The sequence below is a fragment of the Drosophila ficusphila genome, unplaced genomic scaffold (genome assembly GCF_018152265.1).
Source record: "Drosophila ficusphila isolate 14025-0441.05 unplaced genomic scaffold, ASM1815226v1 contig_636, whole genome shotgun sequence".
Taxonomy (NCBI): domain Eukaryota; kingdom Metazoa; phylum Arthropoda; class Insecta; order Diptera; family Drosophilidae; genus Drosophila; species Drosophila ficusphila.
The window spans coordinates 1505494-1531810 of NW_025064569.1; the positions used below are offsets into that span (position 1 = coordinate 1505494).

General features: G+C 43.4%; 2 protein-coding genes and 1 long non-coding RNA gene across 5 annotated transcripts; 1 reads left to right on the top strand and 2 right to left on the bottom strand.

Annotated features, from left to right (window-relative positions):
* Window positions 1–1754: 1754 nt before the first annotated feature.
* LOC108093417 (Krueppel homolog 1-like) lies at window positions 1755–18725 on the top strand. 3 transcript variants are annotated; one of them, XM_017193461.2, is made up of 4 exons: window positions 1755–2929; window positions 14437–15164; window positions 15552–16987; window positions 17463–18725. In XM_017193461.2, exons 2-4 carry the CDS (start codon window positions 14454–14456, stop codon window positions 17788–17790), a joined length of 2475 nt encoding a protein of 824 aa, XP_017048950.1. In that variant the 5' UTR covers window positions 1755–2929; window positions 14437–14453; the 3' UTR covers window positions 17791–18725. The 3 variants fall into 3 exon arrangements, with proteins under 3 accessions (XP_017048950.1, XP_017048952.1, XP_017048949.1); XM_017193463.2 differs by lacking the exon at window positions 1755–2929 and adding an exon at window positions 12756–13153; XM_017193460.2 differs by lacking the exon at window positions 1755–2929 and adding an exon at window positions 13192–13621.
* Window positions 7744–9025, bottom strand: LOC108093418. Its single transcript, XR_001771492.2, has 2 exons — window positions 8360–9025; window positions 7744–8294 (listed from the first exon to the last, which is right to left on the bottom strand). It is a non-coding gene; the product is annotated as an uncharacterized LOC108093418 (long non-coding RNA).
* Window positions 18726–21670: 2945 nt separating the features above from the next.
* Window positions 21671–23894, bottom strand: LOC108093439 (prolactin regulatory element-binding protein). Its single transcript, XM_017193503.2, is given in 5 exon segments — window positions 21671–22201; window positions 22259–22421; window positions 22493–23028; window positions 23031–23439; window positions 23505–23894. Coding segments are annotated over 5 exon segments (1338 nt in total). The 5' UTR covers window positions 23649–23894; the 3' UTR covers window positions 21671–22115.
* Window positions 23895–26317: the final 2423 nt, after the last annotated feature.

Genomic DNA, 26317 nt, shown 5'->3' on the forward strand with positions numbered 1-26317 from the left:
ACTCCTTAAAACTCCATAATTAACGATAATGAACCTATTTTATCATTCTACTTTCCGATCTTTTGAAAACTGAGACTCCTTAGGACTCCATAATTAACGAAAACTCCTGTAACTAATGATTTTCAGAGGATTTAGCAACAAAATGTCATGTAAAGAAAATGTCATGCTTAAAATTGTGTGTGGCACTTCTCTTGTAAATTATTTTTGTGCGTATTCATCGATAGAATTCTCACTTTGAATCCCATTACTCCAGCTCTTATAGTTCTCGAGATTTATCAAGCTCGGTGCATTTGAATCCAGATGTCAGTTTCTTAAATAAAGAGCATTAAAGCAAGTCAGGTTCGAATAACCAATTGTAGTAGTTTTAAAAACGCGAAGATAAGTAATTTAAATACTGTGCGAAGCGACAGAGCTGCCAAAGAGGGCGGAAGTGCGGAGTGGCAGGCGTCCGCCTCACCCATACAAACGCGCTCACAGTCGGGCTCTGCTTGTGATTCAAACTCCCCTGCATGTGCAGCATGGAGCCACCGTTGCACGTCCTCTCGGTGGCGTCGAAAACCGTTGCACGGCCGCCACGCGAGCAATTTGTCGGACTCTGCCGCTGCGCCGCTTTGCCCTTTTTGAAAGTTGGCAGACCTTCTGGGACTGGGGTTTTGTATGCGGCTCTCGACCGCTTCTGTTGGTGTTGGTCGTTGCCGAAAAGGGATGAAGCTTGAATTTATTGCACCGTCTGACCCCGCGATCCACTCCCCCTTAACAGCAGCAGCGCCGTAGCAGCGCAGCGGCAGAGCAGCGGCAGCGCAGGAAATGCGTTCTGCTCCGCTTTCTTCGCCGCCGAAACGGTGAGGCCTTTCCATACGCTCATTGAAATTGCTTAATTTCTGCGTTCTCCGAACTGTGGGCATTCGTCGGATATTTATACATACGTTACATTATTATTTTTATTTTTGTCTCTGTTATCGTCGTCACAAAAGAAATCTCAGGTCAATACACTTTTCGTAATATCAAGCGTACAGCAAAATAAGATGCATTTTTAGGGGGGGAATGCACTATAGCGTCTAGGAAGCGTACATAACTGAAATAAAATCAAGTAAGTTAAAATAATTACAACTACTTTTTAAATGCCCACTACTTTATGATCTTAGTAACGCAACACCATGTATATATTGATTCATAGATAAATCATGATGATAACCACTCCGATTCTATTCGATTTGGACATTTACAATGTTGGTTTAATCAAAAAGGCGACCCTTGCACGGTGACTGGCAACTCCTGGCTATCGGTTAGCCGTACCTTTGTTAACAAATCTGATGTTCAGCCAGTTCCGACGCATACGTCATCCTGCGAACGGCGGTACGGCGATAAGAACGGAAAGCCGAAACCCACCGACATTTCAAAACCAACGGCCAGCGCAACGTCGACATTTTTTACTTGTGGAAAGATATCATAATAAAAATTTTATTGAGTAAGTTGAGCGGTGCTGAAAGCGTCGCAGTCGACGTCGCTGCCAGCAGAGGCAGCAGCGACGACAACTGCGAGTTCTACAAAAACTGCGAAGGCGGACCACCTTTGCTGAGTGAGCGCCAGCGCTTGTTCATCTGTGTGTGTGTGTGTATATATGAGGGCAGCTGCGTCAAATGCCGGCTCACACACACAGTCACTTTCGGCGGTGGCGTCGCAGACGCAGTCAACGCCTCTGCCGCTGCCGATGCCGCTGCCGCTGTGAGCTTTGTTCTCGGCGAATTTTTCGGTTCTCGTATTTCTTGACGAGCAGGCAACGCGGACGGACGTTCTCCGGGAACTTGGACCTCGAGTAGTTTTAGAAGCCAAAGCTCATCATCTGTGCTCAGTAGCTGCAAATCGCAAAGAACATCCAACGCTCAGCAAGTCGCAATACCAATTGATCTCGTTTGCCTTATAAGAAAGTCAGTGGAAGCGGCTGAAATCTGTTAACCAATATTTTTCCATCGCAAGTGCAATTTCTAAATCAATTTTTTAAGTTGTGTATACATGTTAACTAAAGACTGAAAACCAGTATCAAATACACTCGGCTCTGGCAACGGAAGTCCAACATCGAACAAATAATAAAGAACCGAGCCGAGCCGCAAAAGCAAACTTAGGAAGTGCAAAGAATCAAATACGTTCGTACGTAATGTGTATACCCCCGCATCCGCATACATACACAACAACCTAGGTCAATATCGTTTATAGTGGCGTGTGTGTGTGCGCAAGATAACAACAACGCCGCTAGTTGCCCAGCAGATAATAAATAGCAATCACATAACACTCGCTCATTGGACCACCACCACTCGTGACTAGAACATATTCACGGAAATCGGAAAACAACAACGGGCAACTTCAGCGCCGAGCGCCGAGAGCAGCACGATTCTAAACTTGAAAATAATAATTTTATAATATCACGCCGCGAAGGTTGTCAGCGAGTGCTCGGCCGACGAGAGCCGAGCGCCCCCGAATGCTCCACATCAAGTATACGTACGATCGCCCGCTCAGCGATTTTCAGCTGCGCCAGTGCTAACAAAAACAAAAACAATAACAATAACAATAACAACCTAACAATAACGAAACGGAAAACACAAATGTCCCTCTTCTAACGGTCTCAGTCCCAGTGTATTTTGTAATTGGTCATCGTCGAGCGAGAGAAAGAGAAAGAGAGAACTGTCGCAGCGACTGCGATTACGGTTCTGGTCGTCGAACGCGCCGCAGTGAAAAAGTTTCGGCGGAAAACACTTGCCTCTGGTCGATTTGCGTGTTTGGACGCGCGACTCTTATAGAACTCTTATAGAACTTTAAAATATCTGCGAATCAGCCAACAAGTGTTCACAAATCGCCAACTACATCAGCTCCACTTTGGATTACCCTTCGCAGTGAACAAGGACCTCTATTAACCAATTTACAGGATTTTATGGTGAGCTTCAATTTTTGGGGAATACTTGAATTGGGTTCGCCAATTTTTTTCAAAATTTTATGACTCCATTCCGTTCATTTTAAATTGCTCAAATGTTTTTGCTTTCTTAATAGCAACTAAAATAACAATTATCTCTTATAACAAAAGGTTATATTAATGCATTATATTTATCAATTAATACCCAGAAGAAAGATTTGAGCTAAATACATTTAATATTGTTAAAGATATTAATGTTTTTATTGCTCAACACGTCGTATACGCAATATGGCTTCTCCTAAAATCGTTGCGCTATTTACGTCAAACCGAATGATAAGCTCAGGAAAAGTATCACAACAGATCTATAAATACGTAATCAACAAAAATCACGTATACGCCCCATAATGCAGTAATTTCATAACTTTCCCCGTAGTGAATTACCTAGACTACTTCTTTGATTACCTCAAAGCAGTGTCCCTTGGGCGAATGGCATATTCGGACCATATTCATGATGACTCAAATCTTAAGAACCGACCTTTTGAGTCATCATGACAATAGGCTAATATTAATTGTTCTAGGTATTCACAATTTTTGATAATAGCTCAATCGGTGTTCAAAAGGGGTTTCCTAAGCAAGTGTGACTCATGGCCAGAGGTGAGTCAGCTTCGTCGCCTTAACACTTGACAGGATCATGCGATACAGCTTTGATAAAGAATACATATCAACAGGTGATCTGTTTCACAGAACTTGATTCTCGAACAGAAATTATCAATTGTTTTAGTAATCTTTTGGTTTCGATTTAAACAAAAGGAAACAAATATTCCCAAGGAAATGTAATGTTGTTTAGCATAAAGGAGTATTACAGTAAAGCTTAACCAGTTTTTGTATGCACACAATGATCCTATTCTACAATTACAGAAGTCTGAAGTCCAAATATGTGATAACAACTTCAACCACAAGATATCGAATCCAAGCCATCAGCCTTAGGTTCCGCATTTATCGAAATATTTGCCGATTTTATGTCCGAAGGTCAGTGCCAACGTCAGGCAAAAGAAAATTAAAGCCAATTTGTACAAGCCAAAAAACAACACTCACCAGCCAGTTGCGAAAAATTCTTTTCTGTTTTAATCTCTGGAAATTGATATTGAGGTATTTATGTTCACAGGAAATTGTTGTCGCGGGGCACAAAAACAAAAATACCGATTATAAAGTAAGAACTGAGTACGGTAATTCTGGTATCGCTATCGCTAATATTGGCAAGCTGATTTGATTGGCCTTTCTTTTCGGGTCGCGCTGGCTTGCGTTGTCGTAGCTGCGTTCATTCACGTTCCACCAGGCACTTGCTGAAGTGGCCAACCCAACCGAACTCTTATCACTCGAGTGATATTCAAATGTACGTCTATATGTGGGAGCAGGTGTATCTTGCCTCAGTTTATGAATGGTGCCGTGCTTAGATTATATTTTCACCGGCGGTGGGGAACAGAGAGAGGCGATGCCAGATATATGACCGATATATATGAGACTTACTTCCCGATTATACATATTTTGGCCTTGCGCTGCTGGTGGTTGGAGGAAATAAACACTAGTGATAGTAACTTTCGGTCGATAAAGAAATATCGATAATATCGATATCGATAAAGAAATATATAAATATATAAAGCAGTTGGCTTGTACATAGATATGTATAATGCATAACTTCCTTGTTTGATAAATTAGAACCGAAAAGAGCGATCTGGAATTAATTGATTGATGTAGGCTCTTGGGGAGATTTAATGCCGTTAAGGAATTACATAACTTCCGGCGAAGTGGGAGTTACTGAAGCCTTTCTATATTTGCAGAATTGCCGTCTGCAGTATTTTAAGATGTGTTATCATAGTCTCTTCCATAAACCAAACAACTGCTTTCAGTACTGGCTTTATATTTTTAGAATGTTAAGTGTCTTTGGGACAAAAGTGCACACTGCGATCGAATTTCATCGAAAGCGAATACGTATAAGAAACGAAAGCTTATCGGCCAACTCGGCAATCTCCTATTTCACCCAGAAGTACAAAGTTTTGGGCATATGTTTTCGTGTTCTAATTGGGGAAGACCCAGTCACATGACAAGCTCGTGAGCGCAGAAGGTAAACCTTCGAATTTAGGATGATTAGGCGGCCGACCCTTTGCCTACCCCATTGAGTTTTGTGTTGGAACACACAGAAACCGGCAGGGAGACATTCGCCACTCGGTATATGTATGTATGTATGTATCTTTGGAAGATATGTAGCCACATGTATACATACATACATACATGCATAAGGCAAAAAAGCCATCGAAATATTCTAACGCAAATGAGGAATAAGCAAAAAGCCGGTTCGCAGACATGCGTAGCTGGGCTTGTGTGCGTGTATGTATGTGAGAGCCGTGAGTATATGTATCTGTGTGCGGTGCCGAAATTTCTGTATGTCTACAGGCCCCCAACAGCCACCGTCCCTCCCTCGACCTCCTGCCCCAATCAAATCCGCCATATTTTGTGAATTTCGTTCTGCTGCCGCTCTGGAAGGTTTTTGGAATGGTTTTTGCTGCTATTGCCTGTTTGTTTATCAAGAGAGCTTGTTATACAGCTGTGTTCATAATAATAGCAGTGCAATAGCAACGAAGTAAAACAACGGTAATTTTAGCATATTCCTTTTCGTTAGTTGATCGCTTGATCATTTTTTTTGTAAAATGTAATATAGAGATAGGAAAACTAAAAAAGTTCCATTAGATTTGCTTTTTATTTTCGTTTTTTGGACATTCTTGTGCAAAATCACAAGTTTTTGGCTGTTCATAATAATAGCAGTTTTTCATTTTAATCCACAAAAAGTGCCGAAAACATTAAAAATTTTGCAAAAAGTGAGTTTGCTTGAGTTAATTAATATAATTTAAATGAAAATACACAATAACCATGCAAAAATTTTAATTTTAGTGGGTAGAGGACAACACTGTTCAGAGGAAGAGAGGAATTTGATAGTTCAGCTTAGAAAGCAGGGAAAAACCTATCAACAAATCCAAGATATGGTAAATTGTTTTACCAAAATGGTATCCAATGCCATTTATGGCATCCAATGCCATTTAAATATGATTGGAAGTCCAAAACACGTGGGCCCAAACGAAAAACAACCGATATTAAGGACCGACGAATAGTGTGCTTCAGCAAAGCGAATCCTCTTGCATCTTCTAGGGATGTAAAAGTGGAGCTGAAGTTGGGGATCAGCGACGTCACCATTCACCTTCGATTAGTAAATGGAAATTTAAATGCGCGAAGCCCCCGAAAGGTGCCATTACTTGGTAAAAGGCATATCCAAGCTCGATTGGAGTTTGCCAAAAGCCATTTGTACTGGCCAGTGACGAAATGGCGCAATATTCTTTGGACAGATGAGTCCAAACTGGTCTTGTTTGGTGGGACAGGCTCAAGACAGTATGTCCGACGACCCCCAAACACTGAGTACCACCCAAACCACCCTCTTAAGACCGTTAAGCACGGTGGCCTTAAAATATTGGTATGGGCTTGTTTTTCGTACAGCGGCGTGGGTCGCATACATATGATCTATGGGATCATGGACCAACACGTCTATGTGGACATACTCAAAAATGTTATGCTTCCTTATGCACAGTGGGATATGCCCTTAAAATGGTCATTCCAGCAGGATAACGACCCAAAACATACCACCAAATTGGCTAAGAGCTGGTTTATTCAAGAAAACATTGATGTAATGTCGTGTCCAGCACAGTCCCCGGATTTAAATCCGATTGAAAATTTACGGGGGACATCAAGCGATATGTGGCAAAGAAATCCCCGACTTCAAAGTCGCAGATTTGGCAATTTGTACCGGATGCGTGGGCGCAGATTCCCCCCAAGCGTTGCCAGGACTTGGTGGACTCCATGCCACGTAGGTGTGAAGCTGTAATAGCCAATAAAGGTTTTACGTCAAAAAATTAGTTAATATTTATCATTATTGTTATTTGTATTAAGTTATTCTTAAGATTTGTTAAATTTTTTAATTTTTTTGGTAACACTGCTATTATTATGAACAGCACATTTTGTCGTTATTATTTTGTTATTATGAATATTTTCGAAAAAAATGGAGTTATTAAACTGAAACAAATGTTAACATAATTAAAATTAAATATATTATGTTGATGTAAACCAAATTTGTCCCAATTTAGTGTTTATACTATGATTTTTCGATCTTAAACATTTACGTCATCAGCACTGCTATTATTATGAACACAGCTGTATATGGTAGCTATATATGTATGTATATATATACGTAGGATATCTGCCCGCTCTCCCTCTCCCTCTCGCCGAAAAGGCTTTTGCGTTTTTGATACTTTATAAGTAAACAATTTCGACCTTGGTTAACAATTTTTAAAGCAGTTCTCATTCTTGCTTCTTGTTTCTAATTGCCTGGCAGAATCAGCAATCCTCCTCAAGATTAATTCATTTGTAACTTGCGATTTATGGTAATCACAAGGCCAAGTTCGTATAATATAAATACTGTCAACTATTCGACACGTGCCAGTAAATCTCTGATAAGGATCTTCAGGGTAATAATCATTACTGGGAAAATTTTCAGCGCTGTTATCTAACAGTAGCGCAAATACCAACAAGGCGCTTGTTGATCGTTATTCAGTAATAACCACAAAAGCTGTTATCGGAATTATTTTAGTTTTTAGAACTTACATATATATATTAGTTATATGTACATGTGTGATAAAATTATGCCTGCAAATCTTTGAAGCATTTTACGAGTTTCTTAAATCATAAATGTTTTCGGGCCTACTAAACATTTTATTTTAATGACAAAAGTCTTTAAATGGGATTGCCGAAACCGCAATAAATCTCGGTTTACATATGTACATATGTATCTTTGTGTTTAAGAAACCAGAATACAAAAGAGTTTAAAATTGCTCAATGATTCAATGTTCGTCATAAAAATGATACATTTTCGTGGACAGATTGTAGTTGTGTTCCTGCATATAACAACGATGAGTGCACACATGGATGTACACACATACACACATATATATAATGCGCCCCTGCGCGTTCGGCTGCAGCTGTGTGCATTTGAAAGCGAATTGCACGAGTGTGTGTCTGTTCGCCTGCAAAAAACACAGCCATAAAAACGTTTGCCAAGTTCAAGGACAAGACTGCAGCGACGCGTCACTTTTTGACGCTGCTCGTTGGCTGTACACGAAAAGTCGAGCGCTTTTGTTCGGGCTGCAGGCTGCAGCTCCGTTTCCGCCCGTTTTCCCCTGCATCGCTGCTCTCTGGACGCACCGAGTGTTTACTGTACCGAGCTTCGTTCGAAGGCCAGTTTTCTCTGCTCCGAAATTCAAGTTCAAGGCGACAGTGCTGTCTTCTGCTTCTGCTAACCAAAAGGTAAAGTATAAGGTTAGATAACACATCATTCGGCCGGACTCCATTACTCACAGGATTTTGTGATTGGATCTGAGTTGGGATGATAAAATCACTGATCTCACGATAGTCACTTCTGATTCTGGCTAAATTTCTAACGCCAACTTTTCCAGTCCCTGCCAGTCAACCTGTTAAACGTGTTTTGCCAAAAATAACACACACACTCTCGCTCCTGTTTTGGTGCCTGCAAGATGTGTACATATGTACATATGTATGTATGTACATACCTTTTTTATCGACTCTTCGGAATCTTCAGGCGAGTACCGATCCCGGATTAGTTGAAAGGCAATGGTTGATGTTTGGGTGACATCTAAACGAAAACGAGAAACGGAAACTGGGGGCATCCGTGGGCAGGACCCCAGAAATAATACCCAACCAGTTTCGAGAACACGCCCCCGGGATCGGTTCTTTGATGTTGTTAGTCACTGTGTTATTTGTAATGCCGGAAGCTTTCAGCTAACTCGTTTGCTTCCACGATGCAACTCCAAAAATATCGAGCAGCTTTGGCACTCCCCCAAAAGTTCGCCCGCGTCCGAGTGCCTGTTTATTTTTAAAGCGTCGTAAAAACGTATTTCAATTTGGTTCAAGAACAAAAGGCAGCAGTATGCAAAGTAAATTCAAAATGTCGGCCTGCCCTTTCTTCGGTCACCCCCTTTCGCAGTCGACGGCGACGGCGACGACGCAGCGCTGCTGCAGCGGACAGAGAAAGAATTTCGGCACGTTAAAAAACACTTGTGCACGCCGCCTCTTTGTTGCTGCTGCGTATTGTCTCTTCTTCTTGGATGTGAGCTCGAATCATTTATTGTATTTATTTTAAGGTTTTCACAAAATATTGTGTGTTGACTGTGGTTGTTGCTGCCGCTCTGCTGCGATCTTGTTTGGATCCCCACCCCCGAAAAGCAGTGTTTTGGGGCTACATGCACACACACATTCGACCAATTTTTTGGTTTTCTTTCCTCTACACTTTTTGAAAAAATATCTTTGTGAGCTTTTTTACAGTTCGTTAACCCTTTGCTGGATTGAGGTTGTTCGCTCTGCCGTCATCGACGTCGTTTGACTCCAATGAAAGCGTTTTATCGAGTAGAATTGTAATTAAGGCGTATCAATTTTAGAACATTTTGTAAATGTAATTATGCCTCTTGGCTTTGTAAACAAATGAGTAAGGTGACATTTTGTACAAGGCCATACAAATATACATAAAAATGTATGTTTTTGTATTAAATAAAAGTTTATACTCACTTAAAATAAAATATTTTTCCATTCTTCGATAGAGTTCTAAAGTTTTTAATCCTTCAATGTTTTAAAAAGTATGCAATGCAAAAATTTTTAGAAAAGGAACACCCATACAAAGGCACAGACCGACTGCAGCGCCAACTGCAGCGTCGACGCAGGCAGCGCCAGCAACAGAGCTCAGCTGCACTCTCACACTCCGGATGGGGCGACATTTTGTGTGGCGACTGACACTCTCTCGCTCGCTCTCGCTGTTATCTTGAACTTGAACTACACGTGGAGGGCGTGCATGGGCTTTCGACTCGCTCGCTTGGTAAAGGCAACACAGGCTGCCGTAAGGAGGCCGTGCGCGGCTTTTCGACAGCCACACAATCGATGCGCGTGCTGGCTCGCTCTCCCACTCTCCAGCCTGCCAACTGCCCTCTCTCGGATTCGTTCTCTGCAATGAGTAAGCATGTTGTTTGCGGTGACTGTTGCAGCAACAGCAGCAACAACAACCACACCCAATGTGGGTGGGGGTGGGAGGTCTGAACGAAAGGGAAGGTACTTGGCTGCGCCATTTGTGTGGCAAGCGTGGTAGATACTAAAAAGTGAAAACACGTCATGGGGAGCCAATTCTGCACACGTAATTTTGTATATATGTCCCCGTCTCTATTCAGTATTAGCGTTCTACCGCAAGTATTTAATTTCGCCAACTAGCGCAACGCGAGCTAGAAATATTACGCCACATTTGATAGTTTAGCGACGATGAAACCCCCTGCGCCCCCCAACACCCACTCAAGTGCCTTAGTGTGCGTTGCGTTCTCGCTGAAAGGTGGCTCGCTGCCGCGTGCCTCTGTCGCTTTTTGACCTAGGCCAACCGCTGCGCCCCACGCAAATTGTGCGTGGCTCGTCGGCAACGACGCAGACTGCGGCAGCGACACGGCAGAGGCAGAGGCAGAGGCAGAGCAGCGGCAGCGCAGCTTTAGCTCAGACGTCGTGTCTAGACCTTCGCAATATAAATAAAACACCAAAGACAAATGCTAAAATTTCTGAACCTGGCATGTTCTGCCCAAAACTCTCTCATTGTCATATTTCTTTTGATAAGAATAAAGTGATTAGTGGGATGTAAAACCGTTTGTAAAATCAACATTTATATCAAAATAACAGTGTTAGATAACATATTACATTGCAAACTTGATTTAAAAATAAAGGTAATCACGTCTAAGTCTATTCTTCCGGCCAAATGTCGCCCAGTCACTTGAATTTCAGCTGTTCAGGTATCTTATCGCTTGAATAGTTCTTCTTTGGTAAGGCTGCTTTCATACAGACGTATTTATGTATAGAATTTCATTGAGGAGCCTTTCACTGAATACCAAAACTACGGACATTTTCGGCCATATCGCTTTATCTTATCGGGCGAGCTCATCGAACTTTTGCTAGAAAACTGAGAGCTGGTAAAAATATGTATCTAAATATGTATCGCGCGGTGGAATGGATACTTTGGACAGAAGCTGAATTTACCCAGAAATAAGTTCATAAACAAATCGGCGGGCGACAGGGGAATCGGCGTGGAAAGAGGGAGAAAGAGAGAGAGAAAAGCTTACAGTTTGCTTATATTTAAATGTTCAATGACCTCAACAAAAGTCCACAAAGAAGATACCAAAAACCAACGCCGAACCCAAACCCCCAACTCAAAAGATCTGTGTGTATCTTTGTATATGTATGTATGTATGTATGTATGCACGTGGAAGTAAGCAAGAGCAGATCCGAAGCTTAACTGCAGATAGTTTTGTCAATTAGTAAATAAATCTGAAAATGTAGTCATTTAAAACGAAGCTCCTATACTTAATTGGTTATTTTTAATAACAAAAGTTAAAATCAACTTATTTTTTATTTTTAATTGGTTGTTGTAAAATAACAAATACATAAGTATTAACAAGTTAGAAAACAACTATCCAGTGTTGTAAATGGCGTGCACAAATAGTGTTCAAAACCTTAAAGTGGCTTTAAAAATTTGAGCTGCAAAAAACCTAGGATTCAACTTTTATAAGCGAAGCATATTTACTTTGTTAATTTTATTCTTTTAATGCTATGCCTCCATTTTTTTATATAAAAATTGGTTATCCCCTCCTTTTTCAAGCAACTTTACTGATCTATCCAAACACGATCACCGTCGACTCAGAGACCAGTTTCCAGTCGGCTTTGTTTCTGAACTATCCCAACAAAATAACGGCAGTTCAACTCTTTCAAAGAACAGCTGTTACCTTTCTTTCGGTTTCTCCTTCTTCTCCTTCTTCTTCTTCCCGATCGCTGGCCGAGCGTTTTGTGGTGCACGGGCGGGCATCCACTTAAGCTCATAATAGATAAATGTTGTTTCCTCCGAAATTTGGTTCGTTCTTACCTTCAGAAACTTTTTGGTCGGGTAGCCAGAAGAAGAATGAGCGCGAGGGGGTAATGGGGGGAACGATCATGCTGTCTCTCCAACCTCGCTCGCTCAGAAATAGTTTTTGTGTCGAATGTTAATGAACTTTTGCGCTAGTTTAACGCACAGCCGAATAAACACCAGCCACAATAACAACGAAAGCTGATAAAGTTTTTTGAACTTGCCTTCACAGAAACTTTTTGTGTTTCAACATTTGCTTCTCGTGCTCATTCTGCCTTTATGGGGTTTCCTATAAATGTTTAGTTGTCGAAGGTGGAAACTGGTATTTGGCTTTCTATAGGAAAGAGATCCCTTGGAGGAAGAATCTGTTGTTGACAAAAGAAATGGTTTCCTTAATTTGCCATTATAAAATGTCTAGAATTATTAATTTTGTAACACTTATTGGCTTAATAAGAAAATCATATAAAAAATTTGTCCATTTGGTCAATTTGTTGCTTTGGCGGTTGATTAGTTGCATCAGAATAATAGTTTAAGATTCATTTTCTTTTTTAATTTTCATTAGGAAACGGCTTTTAATATGTGACTGATAGCATATGTAGATACGAATCTGTTTTTCCTTTTATAGCAGCTCATTCCCGGAGCTCAGGGAAATTTCGGAGTGCTATAAATATGCACTTATCTCAAAGTCGTAAAACACTCAAACAGAGAACCACTCGGAATTCCCCCCCGACTTTGCACTCAAACATATTCCAATTGAGGGAAATTTCAGATCTAATGGGAACATTCTTTTTGGTGGTTGGTTTTTCCGTGTCGAGGTCTTTCCTGGTTTGAGGCCGATTTTCCGGCAACTCACCCACCAGTCCCCGTTACACCATCGAACCGAGAACCTCGAGAGCGGCGATGTGAACATTTTCCGATTCCCATTCTACTCGACTTGTGTTTGTGTTCGTGCGTGTGCCGTGTTGTGCGTTTGAGTGTGGTGCACACCTCTAAGATGACTGATTTTTCAATGAACGATATCTTGAGATCGTTTAGGAAAATGCGCATGAATAAGGGCTCTGGCCAAGGCGGTCATCATCAATACCGCAACCATCAGCAGCAGCCCCCGCAAAGCATCCAGGCCTACCAGCACACCAATCCTGCGCAGCAGTCGAAGGACTTGAAGAAAATCATCAAAATCATCAAGAAGAACTTGATCAAGGAAAAGATCACTCGTCAGATGAAGATTCTGGTCTGAAGATGTCGTGACTAAGCCCAAAAACTAGACTTTCAATCAAACTGAATGCATAATAATCCTAAGACTGCTGATATATAAATCCAAGGACTGACAACCTTCAACTGAAAGAGGTTCAGCTAAAGTCTGATTTTGCAACCAAATCAATGAATCGATTTACCACTATACTATACTATACTATACTTTTTAAACGAAACGATCTCTACCAATTCACAACATAACTGGGAGACTTTACAGCTTCCTATGTAACGAATGCACTTTAACAATCGATAAGTAAAGTTAGGAAGCTTGTGCATCGAAAACAAGATGACTGAGAGCAAGAATGATACAAAAACCTGGGCACCCAAGCAAATTTGGATTAAAGATGTTCGCAACAAATCGGGCAGCCAGTTACTGGACATTCCCAGAACTCAGGCAAAGGCTGCCCTCAAGAAATCGTCGGCAAAAGGTAACCAAGTTTTGTTCCGGAAAAGTCCAGACCAAAAAGTTTTCTCACGACGCCATTTTGTTTTGGTATACGCAATTTTGGATTTGGATTTGGGGAGGGTGTTGGGGTTCATACTATCACAACAACAAACAGCACTGGGAGGTGGGAGGTGGAAAGCGTGAGAGAGCAGAAGGGCCGTGCGAATGCCGGTTGAAGACCCGCAGGGTTCACAATAGTGTCTCCCAAAAATCCCAACAAGGAAATTCACAGTACGCGGTTCTCAATGAAAATCTTACCCACTCCCCTCGCTCGCTCTCTCCCTCTCTTTCTCTCTCCTACACTTTCCCTCTCTGCCGCAAGCTTGTGCGCTTTCCTTTTGGAAAAACTCCGGCCGGCAATAACAGAAGTGCGTAGAATGAGTTCAGGGGTGGGTTTCCCCTTTGCTCGTAGCCACCTTTTCCTAACCACCCGTTCGAGAAGTGTTCAATCTGTTTGGGGTTTGTGTTTTTCTTCGTCTCTTGAGGCGTAGAATACGGATCGGTCGAACCTGTTCCGCAGGTTAACCAAGAACGGTGAGGTAGATTTTAACTGGATTGAAGCTTTTTTATTGCAAGGATGCATAGGAAATATCTCATCTACATATGTATGCAATAGACTGAAAACTCTTTTGGGCCTTAGTTGATTTATCTAGCTATTCTAGTTAAAATATTAAAGCAAAGATATGACTGATACCGCAAACCTTTCACAAATGTCGATTAACGACTCCATTCGACTCCCATTAGCTTGTCAGCGCCCAATCCTAATCTCGTCTAACCCCCTTCGTCGCCTTGTTGCAGATTCATCCACAACCAACATGGTCTACTACTCCGCCAACCAGCTGCTCATAAAGACGGAACAGTCCAGTCAGGCGCAGCTCTGCCTCCAGGTGCCGCCTCCCCTGACGGCGACGACCTCGGGCGTGGGCCTCGGAGCGCCTCCGACCGGCGGGCAGCAGGAGCAGTTCGAGCTGTTGCAGACGCCCCAGCAGCGGCAACTGCAACTTCAGCTGCAGGACCAGCACCACCAGCATCAGCAGCACCACCAGAACCACCAGGAGCAGCAGCAGTACGCCAGCTACCAGCTGGCCATCCAGCAGCAGAAGCAGCAGCAGCAACATGAAAGTATTACGTCGACGACCCCGACGGTGGGTCGGATCAAGACGGAGCCGTGCGCCGGGTTCCCCGCAACAGCGGCGGCGGCGGCGGCGCAGGGCCGGAAGCCGAGCGCCCCCAAGCCGCAGTTCAAGTGCGAGCAGTGCGGCATGACCTTCGGCAGCAAGTCGGCCCACACCTCGCACACGAAGTCGCACGCCAAGAACGCGGACCTCTCCTTGAACGGGGGAAGCGGGGTGGTCGGCGGGGCAGCGGCAACCTCCTCGTCCGCGGCCATCGAGCTGAACGACGCGGGGCTGCCGGTGGGCATTCCCAAGAGCCCGACCATCAAGCCGCTGGCCAACGTGGCCGCCGGAGCCGATCCCTACCAGTGCAACGTGTGCCAGAAGACCTTCGCGGTGCCCGCCAGGCTGGTAAGTAATGCCTAAACCGTAGATACTCTACTGACGCAAGACTGCTTTGCAACTTTCTTGAAAGTTCGTGGACACGATCAGACAAATTCTAAGTTTTTCAGAACTCTGAAATCCTCTTTGTTGACCATAAAGACAGTTAGTGTGTCCCCTTGGCTTCCAGTAGTTTAAACAGCCTATGCTAAACTTAAGAACTGACAACTTTTGAAGAGTGTTTGAACAAGAGCTTTAGCTTGGACGGCCGACGTTATAAGTCCTTTCAGGTTACAAAATATACGCAAGATTACAAATACACGACCGACGAAGTTATTGAACTCTATCAAACATAATGGGTGCTCCTTGTAATCGTGCAAATCTTGGTGCTCTAACAACGATGGTAACCCCTTTCAGATCCGCCACTACCGCACCCACACTGGCGAGCGGCCGTTCGAGTGCGAGTTCTGCCACAAGCTGTTCAGCGTGAAGGAGAACCTGCAGGTGCACCGGCGCATCCACACCAAGGAGCGGCCGTACAAGTGCGACGTCTGCGGACGGGCCTTCGAGCACTCCGGGAAGCTGCACCGCCACATGCGCATCCACACCGGCGAGCGGCCGCACAAGTGCTCCGTCTGCGAGAAGACGTTCATCCAGTCCGGCCAGCTGGTGATCCACATGCGCACGCACACCGGCGAGAAGCCGTACAAGTGCCCGGAGCCGGGCTGCGGCAAGGGCTTCACCTGCTCCAAGCAGCTCAAGGTGCACTCGCGGACGCACACGGGCGAAAAGCCCTACCACTGCGACATCTGCTTCCGCGACTTCGGCTACAACCACGTGCTCAAGCTGCACCGCGTGCAGCACTACGGCTCCAAGTGCTACAAGTGCACCATCTGCGACGAGACCTTCAAGAACAAGAAGGAGATGGAGGCGCACATCAAGGGCCACGCCAACGAGATTCCCGACGACGACGCAGAAGCGGAGGCTTCGGCGGCAACGGTCTCTGCGTCCGCATCCGGTTCTGGATCCGGATCCGCGAACTCCTCTGCCGGCTCGCCTTCCCTGCAGGGAGTCAGCAGCAATTCCGAGAGCAGCAACCCCTCGCCGCCCAGCTCGCCGCCGGCCACGAAGAAGCCTCGCCAGGCGCGCCAGCCGCGGGGCTCCAAGGCCCTGGCGGCAGCTCCCTCCATCGCCTCCTCCGCACCACTCTCGCCGAGCTCGCTGAGCTCCACGTACTCGCCCTCGGCCAGCAGCCTCGCCTCGCCGCCGCCCAGCTCGGGCCACTACCTGCCCGCCCAGCTGGAGGCGGACGCCGTGAGCCGCGACAGCGGTGTGTCGAGCGCCCAGCCCGCCCACGGCGGCTTCGCGGACGAGGAGCTCCCCACGGACCTGAGCATGCAGCAGCAGGGTCAGACGCCCCCGCAGACCTTGGCTGGCTACTACCAGGCCCCACCGAGCCTCCTGGAGCTCCAGCCCCAGGCTCAGGCTCAGGTTCAGGCTCTGGCTCAAGCTCAAGCCCAGGTCCAGGCTCCTGGCCTCACGATCAACCCCGCCCTGCTGGAAGCGGCCAACATGGCCCGTCGCCACCACGAGAACGACGACCAGGTGCAGGACGAGGACGTGCACGCAGCCGCCTGGCAGATGATGCAGCTGCGCCGGGGCCACGGCTCCCTGCCCCCGACGGAGCCGCATGCGCAGACCCACCAGCCCCAGGTGCCCACTCTGCACGTCAGCGACCTGGCCGCCAACTACGACGACACCCACGAAGCCACCGTGCTGATCGAGCACTTCAAGCGGGGGGATCTCGCTCGCCACGGACTGCACAAAGGCTATGCGCCCGTACCCAAATATCAGTGAGTACCACCCATGCATTTCTCTAGGGGATTCGCTGGCGGTCTCAGCTTGGGGTAGGAAGCCCTCATATAAATGAAAGCATGTTCCAATGCTTTTTGGGTTTATAGGTTTCGAATTCACTCAGGGGATTTATGAAACAATCTGCTTAAAAACATAAATATCTTTTAATAAGAATCTTACTGGAGATATTAAGCAAGACCTGAATGATCCTTTAGGGGATTCGCTGGCGATCTCAGCTCTTTGTCCCTCGTTGGGGTAGGAAGCCCTCCTTTAAATGAAAGCACGTTCTAATGCTTTTCGGGTTTATAAGTTTCGAATTCACTGAGGGGCTTTATGAAACAATCTGCTAAAAAACGTAAATATCTTTTAATAAGAATCTTAATGGAGATATTAAGCAAGTCCTGAATGAGACTTTTGCAGATTTATTGAGAGTTATCAGCTTCTAACCGCGTTCCATTTGCTTTTCCCTTGCAGGTCCGCTCTCCCGAACCCCGACATCGTGCGACGCGTGGAGGCGGCAATCGGCCTGCGCTCCAGCACGGAGTCCCCCGAGCGGAGCTCCTCGCCGGAGAGTGACTCCCTGATGATGGCCGATCGCAACGTGATGACGCTGCCGCTGCGCAAGCGCAAACACTACATGAACAAGGGCGACGACTGCCAGCTGGAGTCGGAGAAGGCCCTGGGTTCCGGAGGAGACGGGTCCGCCTCCGCCGGTGCCGCAGCTGCGGTTGGCGCCGGGGAAGGACCCGGGTCGAAGGTGATGCGAATGAGCTCGGTCATCCAGTTCGCCAAGGCCTCTTAGGGGTCCGCGGCCGCTCCCCAATCAGCATTAAGACTGTCCAAACAAATTCTAACTGAAATTAGCTTAAGTTTTTTCTCCGAGGTTAAAGGTTAGGCCAAGAAAAAAAGAAAAAGAGAAAGAAAGAGAGATAGAGCAGGAGAGAGGGAGATAATTTTCTAGCAATGAAAATGAAAAGAAAATGCCAAAAGTATTATAAAAAGAGAAATTTGTTTTTAAATTACTATTACTTCCTATTACGTTTTACTGGAACTTAAGGCGGCTTGTTCCGATTTTTGTTGAATGTTTGCTTTGAACAATTCTCCTCCCACCACTGTAAAATTTTCATTTCAATTTGGCAAGTATAGTTTGTTTTCCTGTGTTGTCACTTAGTCAAATTGCAGCAATTGGCATTATGCGTATTAAGCATTAGCATATGTAACTAAGTTAAATATATTATATATACATAAGATCACTTAACCAGACCCAATCCCTAATTATACAACTAATAATAAAAAGGTATGCAAAGGCGGCCATATTGGCACAGAATATTTATAAATACGATTAACACCTATTTATTGTCGAGATGAACTCTGCTCGCCAAACTTTGACCTTCCCCTCCAAAATTTGAGTCAGCACCATCGTCGACATCAAGTATCCATAATTTTATATGCATTTTATATCTGATATGTAATGGCACATAGACACTAACTAAGAGCGTAATGAAACGGATTGGTAATTTTAATTTTACAACGGAGAATATTGAACTGATAAATAAAAAGAAAGCAAGCATAATTAGGTTTATACATTTTCAAACATCAAATTTAAATTTAGTGCGCCAGTACATAATTTTTGTAAACGCAGAGTTAATATTTAGGTCTGAATTGTAAAATCAAATATTGCAAAACGCAAATGAAATCAGAAAGTCAATAAACAAGCATGGATTAATAAATAAAAAACGTACGAATCGATTCACTTTCCACCTTATTTCGGGCTAATCGAAGACCTGCCTATCACGAAAAAAGAGTTAAGGAAGTAGCCTTTATAATCAGTCTCAAAAGTTTTAATGCATTTATCGCGTGAGGCTGAAGTCTATATATTTCAGGTGTGGCAAAATGTGTCTCACCTGTTGCTCAAATAAATAGAAACTATTGTCTGCATATAGTATGCATATAGTAATGCATTCCTGTATCGCGACCGGGATAAATATCAAGCGAATATGGATTATCTGATCACGAGACAAGATGTCTTACTATGTATATACTTTCGAGCCCGTTGAGACCAATTAAGTGGAGATGTGTTTCTTGTGCGTCTCGTGAGTTTATAAGAGTTCAACATCTTCTTTTTCCTGCTCCGCCTGCAATGGCGTTGGGGAAAACCCACATGCACTATCAGAGTTACTTCCCCAAAATGGGCATCCTTATGGAGTACTAGTCCCACACGGAGTTTTGGAGCTTCAGCCGTCTTGGTCGCCACTTTTAGTCTTCCAATCTACCAATCAGGGTCCTCTGTTTAGCAGTCGATACTTCTCCGAACTCTAACCTTTTTGCTACCACGGAGAACAAAACTTTGATCGATGTCGCTTTCTTGACTACGACTTTAAAGCACGAGGACTTCGCAAAGCCCACCGACTTCTACTTGCGCCCATTGACGATGCAGATCGATTATTTACGACTTTTTTCACGAGTATCTCGGATAATTAGGGTACCAACTTTACTAGTGTGATCATTATGACTTTATATTATATATAAGATAATGGCACACTTGAGGCAAAGTTCCTTATTCTCGTTCCCTTGACACACTCTGAGCTCCACGATGACTTTAATTAATCCAGATTGCCAGCAGAGAATTATTTAAGGATATTGGAAAACAAGTAAATTATTATGAACCACACGTTTACTTTGCTCTTGTCCAATCACGGATTTCAGAGTGGGGCTTTTCAACGTGAAAATATTGAGAACAACCGTGGGATCATTTGTTTCCGGTTCAGATCGCAAGGAATGTCGAAGTGCAGTGATATCTCTACACTATTGCCGACCACGGAAGTGGGTCCAAGAGGCCGCGTCCAAGAGGCTGCTCTCCTCTCAATGATCTCCAGAAGCTCAAGCGAGAGATTTTGGTCCGACTGCGGACGTTTTCTGGAGAGGGACACTTTGATGCGACGGATTTGGCAGCGCGGAATGGGGGCCCTGAAGCTAAACGGTCCTGTGACAAGGAAATACTTATATAGACATCAATCTGCCATAGCATTCAAGACTACCGCGTCGAAATGTGTTAGCTTTGGGTAGAGTGAGGCTTTCGGTAATGCATTTTAAGAAGGGATATGAACCATGGATCTGTGCTCTCAAATTTGCAAAATATCGATCATTTAAATAAATATTTTTCCAGCTGAGATTATAGATTTATTTTGAACAAAAAATTTTTCCTAAATAGTGGACGCAAGCGGAATCGTCTGTTAATTTAAATAAAAATTTTCAGAAAAAAACTATTGCAACCAGTGGCGTAACTATACCCTCTGGGGCCCGTGGCAAATTTTTTTGATGGGGCCCTGTCATTTTAATAAACCCTTTAAGTAGTTATTGGACACTGTATACATTTATATAGATACAGAACTTAAAATATTGATATTTATATTATCAATTCAAATAAAATACACAGGTTCTTACAACACATAGAACAAAAAAAACTGAGCTAGCAGCCTCTTGAGCCGGGGCCCTCTTGGGTCGGGGGCCCGTGGCATTTGGCCACCTCTGCCACCCTATAGTTACGCCACTGATTGCAACCCAGGCAAAGACATTTGTTTGTGTCTGCAATGAACATCGAGAACGAAGCCACAGGTGTGCAAGGACCTTTCTTATTTAAGGGGGGCTTCTCATGTAACATGTGAAAAAGTAGTTGTTTTTTTGGGAATTTTTTTCACTTGGAAAATGAAAACTTACACAAATAATTTTTGCATATATTTGAAGACATGTTTAAAGTATGAGAAAAACATTTTTTGAAAATTCTAAAAAACAAAATGGCGGACTTATTCAAGGTCGCGTGTGGCTCGACGCGGCTGAGGGACTTATTGCGGTACAGTGTGGAGCCCAAAGTTTTCATCTTTAACATATAAAAATTTTTTTTATTATTCAGCAAGGTTCCCCCGAGTGCATGAATGTCTGCAACTTCAAAAAATTCGATTTTAAAATATTGAAATCACGTCTTGAAAAAAAATGCCATTTTTTGTCTTTTTTTTTGCTGAATTGGGCTGAAAAGCGTATAAAATAAATTTTTTTTCACAATTTCAGATATTCATGCACTCGTTCAATGTATAATCTGCAAAACACTTTTTAGAAATCAAAAATCGGTTCTGTAGTTTTTTCGTAATCGTGTACCGCGTTTTTAAAATCATAGTTTTGAGAAAAAACGATTTAAAATTTTGAGTTAGCACACAAAGCGCGCCCGAGCGCGCTCGTTCAATCACTCATATTTTCCATAATATTGAGAGTTGAATCATAAAACTTCGGGAATATACTCTCCAGACGTTATTCTATCGATTTATGAAAATAAAAAAAATCGATTTTTTTTTAAATTTTACATGAGAAGCCCCCCTTAAGTTATTTTGGGTTTCCAATTATAAATTTTAAACAGAGCTATAATTGAATTTGAGCAGAAGTTAAAAGGTAACCTTTAAAAAATCGGGTCGCAAGATTTTTTATAAATAAATTGATACCCCAAAGACAGCTTTATGAAACTACGTTTTTGCCTACGTATATACAACACTTTTTGCGCATGGCAGGCTGATTGATTGTGGTATCTTAAGGCCGGGAAGGTATTATGCGTCTTCTTCCTCGTTCTGTAGTATAAATGTATATATTGTCTTTTCCATAGCTGAAAGATTTACCTAAAAAATTGACTAAAGAAATGGAACATCGGAACAATATTGTTTATATCATTCAATTGTGACTATAAGGTTGGTGTGCTACACCCACCACAGTTCGATTATCTAACATTATGATTATAAAAATAAATGTACATTTCATTAACCTGCTAGTGCGGCAGTCACCTGTTTGTTTTATAATTAAATACCATTTAATTAAACAAAAATGTACAACTGGCGGAGCTGCCAAACGAGCAACTCTTCGTCTACGGGGGCTAGAGAGATAAGCAAATTATGGTACAACTAAGCGAACATTGCAATTAGTATAGGAGATAAGGCAGCCGGCACAAACTATACACTTAAATTAATTAACCAGATGGAGGGTGGGACAAGGCGGAGTGCTAAAGAGACTTGTGGCTTATTGAAGAACTAAACCCTGTTTACAAACTAACGATGCAAATTAATTTAACTCTCTTCTTTCCATTGAATATCAGATCCCAATGTAGGAGCAAAGCACGAACACGGCGAAGATCATGACGATCAGAAAGGCAATGCCAACCCAGGCGGGGATTGTACCTAAAAGAATGCGAAGCAACGTGAGATCATTTTCAGTATGTTTGCTTTCCTGCTTACGCCTTTGCGGTAGACTGTGGATGCAGACTTTGTTGTCCACGGAAATGGACAGCACGGCTGCTTCAGTATCGCTGGAGATGGGCGGTCCCTCCTCGTTGGTGATGGGCAGGAACTGAAGTCCCGTGACGAACATGGAGTGTGCATGGGGAATGTGGAGCACGCGCTGCAACGTACGGAGGTGGTGAAATTTAGTCGCCGACAACTCATGACTAGTGGTCAGTGGTCAGTGCTCACCTGCAGGCTGAACGCTATGTACATGGAGACGCTGCCCGAGAACATGGTTCCAACGGCTACGAACCGCCCGTCGTCCCGCACCGCGAGGGATGAGAGGCTCTCGTCGATGGCGACCGACTGGCGCAGTTGTCCGCTGGCACAGTCCCAGTGCTGCAGGAAGCCCCGCTGCCGGCCCACCTTGCCCAGCGGATTCGCGATGGTGAAGAGGCGGAAGTGGTCCTTCTGCGCCTCCACAGTCCCGTACCGGCATCGCTTGAACAGGTACTTGGCCCCCTCGGGCGTTTTCCATTGGAGCTTGTGCTGCAGCTGGCCGCTCTGCAGGTCCCACACCAATCCCTGGGCATCCTTCGATATGCTGGCAATGAGCTTGCTGTTGGGACTGAAGTCCAGGTCGTCGATCTCCTTGCTGTGCGCGGCCAGCTCTGCGGCCAGAGTCATCTGGGGAAAGGTCCAGACGCGCAACTTTCCGTCCGTGCCGCCGGTGGCCATCAGTCGACCGTTGCCGCTAATGCGTACTACGCGCTGCAAGGGCTCGCCCCCTTGAGGAAGTCCGTCTGCACCACGTCCGCTGCCTGAATGTCGAAGTGCAGTCGCTGGAACTGGCGCAGTATGTCGGCTGTGGAGAGGGGCGGCTTATGCCCGTTGGCCACCGGCTCCACGCCAGAGTGCGCGTTGCGCTGTCGCAAATTGCCGTTCTCGTGCGGCCGTTCTGTCGGCGCAGGCTTTCCTTCTCCGCTCGCGACTCCGTTCCCGTTGCCATCCTCCTCGGACTGAACGCGCGGCTGGACGTAGTACATCTGGCAGTGCGCCTCCTGGCCGGCGCAGAGGTAGGCCCTCCTGCCGCCGTTGCGCACGGCGAAGTTCATCACCACGTTGGCGCCCGTCTCGTGGCGCAGCACCTCCTCTGCGCAGAAGTGGCTCCCGTTGTGGTACAGCTCGTAGATCTCCTGGAAAAAAAACAGAGTGCCGTCAGACCAGAGCGAAGGACGCAAAGCCTGCGGGCAGCGCTTACAAAGCCGTTCGCCACTCCAGTCTTGCTAGAGCCACCGCCACCGGCCACAAGGATGTGGCGGCTGGTCAACATGTCCACGGCGTACAGCGGGAAGTTCACACGGGCCAGCAGGCCGTCGCTGGGACGGCGGGTGGGGGCCATCATCAATAATGAATGGCTATCGACCAGAGGAAACGGGGGCTGGGGTTGTGGTTGTGGTGGACTCGAGCTGATCAGCGCTGGCTGTGGGCAGGCACATTTACTTGGGTCGACCGCCGACGCTTTCCGGCTGTTATCTGGCTGGGGATTTCTGGTTCGATTCAGTGGCCGCTTTTCATCGGAACCTAGTTTATATTGTGTTTTGGATCTAAGAAAGCTGCCTTAAAATCCACGTACACTGAAAAGCGATGACATGGAGAGCTATCGATATATCGATACACAATTGCAAAATGCTCAGTAGCGGACATAAGCCAACTAGTTTTCCTTAGACACATTCTGGTACTAAATATATGGTACGTGTTGTTAAATTTTTATTATTTATAATTTTGCAATTGGGTTTAAAAAAAGATATCAGTGATAATTAAATTGGTTACATCAGTAACATAACAGTCAGGTCTTGTAAGTACCGGGCTGGGGCTGCCAGATCGTTGAATTAAATACCATCTGATGGTCATCGATACCAGATGAGTACTTTAGAAAACTTATCGAAATGAGTAACGAACTTCGGTAAGCAATTGAAATTAAAACCAAATAAGCAGAACACAATTTCTAACTCGCCTTAATATGCATTTTCCTAATTTACGACTTTCTTCAATGAGTCTTTTGTTTCAGATTAATGCTTCTATTTTTTAGTTTTTAATTTTTTTTTTCATTTGCATACATAGATGTAATATTTGCATAGATATAAAAACATAACAACACATTTTATTCAGTTATCAAGTTACAAAAGCTGCAGTAATAAGCAATGATGAAGTGCACGTTGTGTAAATACTTTTGACCACCTATTTATGCTTATTACCTGTTGCAGAAACTTTCGGGGTACATTCCTTATGGGAAGGCGATTGTTTCCTATTATACTCGAAAATATTATTTTAACTTAAATCTAATTAGAAAAGTTTAGCAGTAAATATAGATGTTAGTTTTAAGTTCAAGGGTATATAAACTTCGGCCTGCCAAAGCTTTCCGCTTTTATAACTTTACTGTAGATTATGCTGGATTTTTGTAATAATTTTGCGTTTTTTTTAAATGTTATTTTCTGAGCATTTTGTTTAGTATTCCATTTTTCCCTTTCTTTGGTCTTCTTGAGATATGTGAACATTTTGTATTACTTTTTCTTTGTTTTAAGTAAATCAAAAGCCTGTTGGAGCTGATGGAGTAAAAACAGTCAATGGACTATCTACGCATCTGAACTAGTTTCGTTACATTTATATCTCTAGTGCGTGAACAAGTTTTTCCGACAAATTTCACTTTTTACTATGCTTTGGCGGCTTAAGTATCAACAATATTTTAAGTCCAGAAAGCATCGTTGAGGAAAAGTATATGACCTATCCCAAAACCCTACATTTTAATTAATTCTAGGATACTCAATTCTCGAAACAGTAAAAATGAAAAGGGTTATATAAATTATTATCTCACTTTTTTACAAATACACAATAATGTAATTTTCAAATTATCTAAAAGGCTTAGTTTTTTGATATAACAAAAGTTCGGTCAGCTCTTTTCATCTTAATAGCTGATATTTAAAGCTTTAAGTTTAAAAATGCACGTGGAGCAACTGTCCCTTGCTTGACAATGAAATTAAAATTTAAAAGTACATACATATGTACAATTAAAAACAAATTCCAGTTAAATGTTAAATAAATAAACAAAAGCGCCACGACTCTTCACACATGCCGTCTCTCTCCCACTCGCCCAGCTTCTCGACCAACAACAAAGCACAGTCGGTGTTTACCGACTGAGACGCTGCGTCGCTGCTGTCGTTTTCTTTACTAAAAATTCAAATTATGTACATTTAACTATCATCCTCTGCGTCTAAGCTATGCGAACAACGATTTTAACTCTGATTTTAACCTTTCTTGGGTTTTCGGCTGAGAGGTGGGTTATCATTTGTTTTGCTAGGCGTTGACATAAGCTTTTGAAAAAATCATTGTTTGAAAAGTTCAGATGCAGAAGCTGTAAGTTAGGTTCAAAATGTCTCGCCATCAACTTGGAAAAATTTTAAATTAATTTGAAGGTAAATAATAGGACACAAAATTTTGCCGATATTGGGGTTTGCCCGCACCGCATTTTCAAAACTTTTAAGCTGACTCTACCAAGTATAGATGGCAAGCCGAAGTTTATATAGCCTTGCAGTCATCAAATGTGTCGATCAAAATGCATAAAGGCTAAACAACATCGAAGCTTTGACGATTTTTCTATTAATTTTCCATATTTTCGACTATTGTTCATATGTCAGCTATATTATATAGTTGTCCTATTTTGATAAAATGTAATTCGTAGTTCAAGAGTCGTTAGAAAACTCTATATTTAAAACATCATGCTTGTCTGATGAAAAACAGCGATGTTATAATTTTATTTCCGTTAGATTTTTTGATCTTTCCTATGACAGCTATATAATAAAGTTATACGACTTTGATAAAATTTAATGCGAAATTCAGTAGTAGTTAGAACAAGTTAGAAAAAACAGTTTTAAAAAATGTAAATATTTTAAGAGCTTTAAAAGCTTTTAAAGCTGTGAGATTTAAGAATTGTTCTTTGTGTATGCACAAGATTATACGATAAAAAGGTGAATTCAATGCCACAAAAACCTACCACTTACCACACTTACCACTCAT

What these genes read in the sequence shown, in the direction of transcription:
- LOC108093417 (XM_017193463.2), top strand. Translation starts at nt 12,934, where the DNA reads ATGACTGATTTTTCAATGAACGATATCTTGAGATCGTTTAGGAAAATG. An exon ending in GATCAAGGAAAAGATCACTC is followed by an intron (nt 13,154 to 14,436) that starts GTCAGATGAAGA and finishes GCCTTGTTGCAG; the next exon opens with ATTCATCCACAACCAACATG. An exon ending in TCGCGGTGCCCGCCAGGCTG is followed by an intron (nt 15,165 to 15,551) that starts GTAAGTAATGCC and finishes AACCCCTTTCAG; the next exon opens with ATCCGCCACTACCGCACCCA.